This window comes from Gavialis gangeticus, unplaced genomic scaffold (assembly GCF_001723915.1).
Source record: "Gavialis gangeticus isolate Ggan-Ray unplaced genomic scaffold, GavGan_comp1, whole genome shotgun sequence".
Lineage (NCBI taxonomy): Eukaryota > Metazoa > Chordata > Crocodylia > Gavialidae > Gavialis > Gavialis gangeticus.
Window position 1 is genome coordinate 11,838,331 of NW_017729034.1, and position 5,498 is coordinate 11,843,828.

Genomic DNA, 5,498 nt, shown 5'->3' on the forward strand with positions numbered 1-5,498 from the left:
TACACAGTGGGGTTTGTGATTGCAAAGGGTTGGGCTGGCCACAGTTCTTCCCCTCCCATTCCTGGATGCAATTCATATGCTATTTTGCAATGTAACTGTATCCTCTTTAACTGCACAGGAATTGCAACCAAAAATGGTGAAGGGGAAGCAGCTGTCAAAAGGGCTGCTACTAGAAGCTTTGAAAATGAGGAGAGAGTGAGCAGCTCAGACACTGACCATCTCCTCTCATTTACAAAGCCTCTAATAGCTGTCCCTAAAATTATTAGAAGACTTCAAAATGGCTGAAGCTAGTCAGGTTTGGGGCTGCTAATACCACAGCATTAAGAACAGCCAAGGTTGATTATTCTGTACTTAACAAGTACTGCTTATTATGGTTCTGTAAGTGCATTTGCCAGGTAAACGCAGAACCTTTTTTCAGTCCCAAGGCTACGCACCAAGTCAAATAACACTGCGTACTGATGAAGACAGCTTTAAACTGCTCCATTACATGTGAATTAACTCCTAGGCCCTCAGCTCTCAGGCTCCATTTCAGCACGGTGATGCAGCAAACATCTACATACCGGGCTTCTTATGGCTCACTTGATCTCTCCTGCATTAACTCTGTCCCTGGCTAAGCAGAACTAGGTGGTATGTGGGCACAGACAAAATGTTCCCATGGACACTGTTCTAGGCTCTGAGTGAGGCCATTTCTTTGCAATTTCTTGGCAGTGAGCCATGATTACACTAGTGCAGAAAGTCTCCATACCTTCCCCTTGCAGGACACACTTGGCTGGATCAACTGCCTTGTTGACAACAGCCCCAAAAATCTCATAGCCATGGTACTGCCCAGCCTTCTCTTGGGGAGAGAACTGGATCCCATCATCCCCTCCAGGGTGCACACTGTAATCCACTCTGATCAGCCTCTTCAGCCGGCTCGCCACCACCCTTTTTGTGATGAGGATCTCCAGGTCAGAGCCATTGGTCAGTAGGTGTTCTGTAAACTCCACCCCCGTCCTCATGTCCAACAGCAGCTGCTCCAGTTGTGCTTTTTGCAAGTGCAACAGGTTCTCCTTCTGCACCTTCAAGTCATCCAGCTGCTTCAGCAGCCGGTCCCGGTGCTCTTCAATAGCCCGTATGTATCCATCTGCAAATGCGTGGATCTCTGCAGCCACTGCCTCCGCATGACTGTGGATGGTGCTGCCCACCCCTTCAACCTGATGCAGTGCCTCTTCCAGGGTGCCCACCTGCTGCTGGGTGCTCTTCAAGAGTTCCCTCATGGAGTCACCATGCTTATGGATGACGTTGCTGGTGAAGTCATAAGGGTGCTGCCGGTGCTTGTCCACCACACAGTCCCGACACACAGGCTGGTCACACCGCTCACAGAACAGTTTTAGTTCCTCGGAGGGGTGGGATGGGCACAGCATGGGCTTCCCGATCCGGTTGTAGCCCTTCAGGTCCTCCATGTCCACCACAGCATGGGAAGCTGTTTTCCTCTGTCTCCTGAAAGGAAGCAACCAGAAGTAAACCTGGGTGGGACAAAGATGCCCTGTAGGTTCCTAAAAGCAACCCGTGGCTACCTCACATATTGTGTTCCAATGAGATGATGCATCACAGCAGGTGACATTCTGGCCCGATTCAGCAGATGGGCACAACACATACCAGGACCAATGGTCTCCTTGGGGCCACAGCACCACACTGAAGATGACAGCATGTGAAAACCATCCCATATTTGTAATTATTATATATGTGTGGGTGTTATGTTACATAGTCTAAAGGTACTATCCTGCCTTCTAAACCATTATGCTCACAGTCCCCTTAGGGAGCCTGACCACACTTTGAAAAGTGCTGCAGTGCATGCTAGGGTTAGCAGGAGGTGGCCTGGAATAGGCTTGTTCAGCCACTGCCACTTCTGGAGATGGACAGGAGATACCAGGCTCCTTACCTGTCAGCCTGGCACTTTTCACCAGTGTTAAATTCACAAAAGCAAGTAACCAGGGGAGGAGACCAGACAATTTGGACTGGACAATGGCCAAATGACAACCTGTACTAATACCCCTCCTTTTTCCAGGCACTGTTTGTTCCTGTCTGCTTATACAATCATGCCACCTTTGGCACAGGAAATGGTGCCACGACATCCGGTTCCTGCAGTCATCCCATGTCTCTGCCTTGCCACCTCTTAACTCACTTCAGAGGCAAACACCTTTCCTTGCCCTGGGTAGCGCCTCTTCAGTTTTTCCCTACTCTGCTACTGTTCAACACAACTCCTTTACCTCTGCAAATCAAAGGGAAATACCCTTGTGTGACTACTGACTCACTGCCTCACAGGAGTGCTATGAGGAAAAATTTATTCATGTCTGGGAGGTACCCAAATGCTATGATAATGGGGCAATTAAGCATGTGACTTGCCAGCTGCCTGGTCATAAATGGGGCAATTAAAGCCAACATTGGCACTTCCCCAACACTGCCACCTTCTCCTCCAGGACTGGAATTTTCCACAACTTTCCAATGCACCTGCAAGTACCTTTGTAAACAATGACTGTATTAATGTTTTAAATCAACCTCTTTTTGGGCAGCATCAGCAGAAAAGCAGAGGGCTGAATGCCAACTGGAAACCAAACCTCCCTATCACCACCCAGCCATGGGGTCCCCTCAATGCCAGGCCTAGACAAAAAGCAGGAAGCTTGCACTACCACTGCTCTGGCTGCAAGATGGGGGAGTTTGGGCTTCAGCCTCCAGGGCTGTTGTTCTCTTGACTTTCCAATGCAGCTAAATCCACTCAGATGTAAAACAGAGATGTCTGGAAACTGCTAATGTGCGGATTTAGATCATAGAGAAGTAGGGCTGGAAAGGATTTCCACAGGTCATGTAGTCCAAGCTCCTGCCTGACCCCACTGTGCCTCTGGACTGGGCCAGGCTGGACAGACAAGAGCAGCTCTACCGTCCCTTCTCTCCCTGGAAGTCACGAGAATCCGGATCAACACAGGCTCTTCTCATGGCAGGGGCCGGCAGAATGTGCAAGGCTCTGTACAAACATGCTGACACACCAACTGGAGACTTTCAACATGACTTGCCAAGGAGCCACATGGTGCATTTAAGGTGTTGTTGTTACTGCATAGTCATTTAATACTTCCTTTAGTACTGTGCTGTTACTGCACCATGCCATCCTTGGAGGTTTTCAAGACCCAACTTGACAACACCTTGGCTGGGATGAACTAGTTGGGGCTGGTCCTGCTTTGAGCAGGGGGTTGGTCTAGATGACCTCCTGAGGTTCCTTCCAACCCTCATTTTCTGTGATTCTGCGATGCCAGTGGCGCAGTTACTTTTAGCTGTTATGTCACCGTACTGAAATGCTACGAGGGAGCACATCACTATGGCGATATAGCTGCGGCGTCACAGTTTGTGCCCGCCAGTGCTACGATGCCGTAGCATGTTGTTAGGGTGATGCAGTGCCTCATGTAGACGCGCTCACAGACTCTCATTTACTTCATCTGGAGGAATTGATGCTTGACACTTCTTGAAACTCATGCATCCAAAAACTAAGTGGACACTTTTGACCCAAGTGTTTACTCCAGAGAGTGGACAGCTAACACTGTATGTACAATGCACAGGAGGAGAATGGCAAGAGGGGCTGGATACCATGTCTGCCATCTCCCTGCATCGAATGCTCCCCCCACACCTTACCTGTGGGCTTGGCTGCAGAAGTGGCAGAGGTTGGCTTTGCAGGTGTGACAGCGCTTCGCTGCCTCCCCATCCACGCAGAGATCACACACTACCCCATGGCCTTGTGCCTGCAGCGTCTCCAGCAGCACCTCGTTCAGGGCCAGGTAATCTGTGGTCAGTTCCTGAATCCCTCCAGGGGGCAAATCGACCTCCGTGTCGCAGACGGGACAAAGGATGCTGAGCAGGGGCTGTGGCAGGTCCCGGAGGAGGCATGAACGGTCTGAACTGGAGTCCGAGCTGCAATCTCCCTGGAAGCCCAGCACCGAGAAGGGCTCCAGCTGCTCCAGGCAGGGCAGGCAGAAGGTGTGCAGGCATGGCAGGATTTTGGGAGCTAAGAACAGCTCCGTGCACAGCGGACACCGGGTCCTGGGTGGCACTCGGACCTCACTGGGGACTTTAGCCATGATCTTGGGCTGCTGCTGGGGGTCCGACATCACCTGGGATTGAGAGGATGGACAAGAAATGAAACCCTCCCCTGAGGCAACCACACCAGGGCAGCCCTGACTGCACCCTGCACCGCCCACAAGCCTCAATGCCCAGGAGGCAGCTATGGTGCCAGGTGGCACAGCCGGGGGGGCAGCAGGGGGGCTCGAAGCCAGGGGAGGGGAGCGAGGGTCTCCGTGCCCCTTGGGCGCAGTCACGCGGGGGTGTCCCCACGCCCACATGGGGCTGGCGGGGCCCGCGCGGCCACACGCGGGGGAGAGGAGACCTCGCGCGCACCCCCCACCCCGCCTGACTCACTCGGGCCCGGCCCCACCCAATCACTGCTCCCCGCTCCACCACCCACTGGCCAGCCCCTGCTCCCAGCTCATTGGCCCTCTCGGCCCAGAGTGACGCCAAGGATAACCAATCGCCGCCCCACCCCGCTCCAACCGCCCTATCAGTGCGCGCCTCATTCTGAGGGCTCAAGCCCACAAGGCTTAAATATAACTCTCCTCGCTCTTTTCTTTCTACCCCCTCTCCCTACCTCACGCGTCAGTCCCCGAGGAGGGGGCAGGCAGCCTTTCACTTCAGCTTTGCTTTCTGCTCTGTGACAGCCCCAGATGTCTTCCCCTTGCATGCCTTATTTTTTTTTTGCAAAAATCTAGTTGGTTTAAATTAAACTGTTTAATAAAAGATACCACCTCTCCCACCAGTTTCATAGATTTCATAGATATTAGGGTTGGAAGTCATGGGGTCCAGTTGTGATTCTTCCCCTGCCCTTCCTCGTGCATGCCCTGCCACTGCCCTTGGTAGCCCCATCAGCCTCTGCAATGTAGTCCAGCAGCCCCTGCCTGACCCCACTGTGGCAGGTGAAAATATTTTTCACCTGCCTTCTCCTGCATCTCCCAGCATCCCTTGCCCTGCAGGAGACCTGGGGGCTCTGCCACAGTGCCTGGATATCAGTCCAGAGCTCCCCTCCTCACACACACACTTGGCCTTCTTGCTGGGAAGGGCTGGAAGCCCCCTGGAAACCCAGCACTGAAGTTGAGCTGGGGAGAAAGCAACCCCGAGCTGTGCCAAGCCTGCTTGGTGCCAGGCTTTGCTGGCAGTGTCTTGTCTTGCAAGATGCCCGGGATCCTGGTTCAGATTGCCCTGTCTCGCTGCATGCCGTCCTCCCAGGGCTCCCAGCAGGTATAACAGGGTGCACAAGGAGAGCAGAATGAGAGCCCCAGCCTCACTGCTTTCATAGATAATTTTCATAGACATTAGGGCTGGAAGGGACCTTGCGAGATCATCAGCTCCAGCATTAGTGAGAAGATGCCCCCAGATTACCCCAGCTGGCATGGCCAGTGCGCTGTTTCCCATCTCACAGGAAG

At 52.9% G+C, this 5,498-nt stretch overlaps 1 protein-coding gene across 1 annotated transcript in view; it reads right to left on the bottom strand.

Annotated features, from left to right (window-relative positions):
• Positions 1 to 4,252, bottom strand: part of TRIM45 (tripartite motif containing 45) — a 17,374-nt gene extending 13,122 nt beyond the window's left edge. The window contains exons 1-2 of the mRNA XM_019527562.1: positions 3,661 to 4,252; positions 746 to 1,479 (exon numbers count right to left, since the gene is read on the bottom strand). Of these exons, the coding sequence (XP_019383107.1) occupies positions 746 to 1,479; positions 3,661 to 4,133 (1,207 nt within the window). The 5' untranslated portion in view covers positions 4,134 to 4,252. The remainder of the gene's footprint in view (positions 1 to 745; positions 1,480 to 3,660) is intronic.
• Positions 4,253 to 5,498: the final 1,246 nt, after the last annotated feature.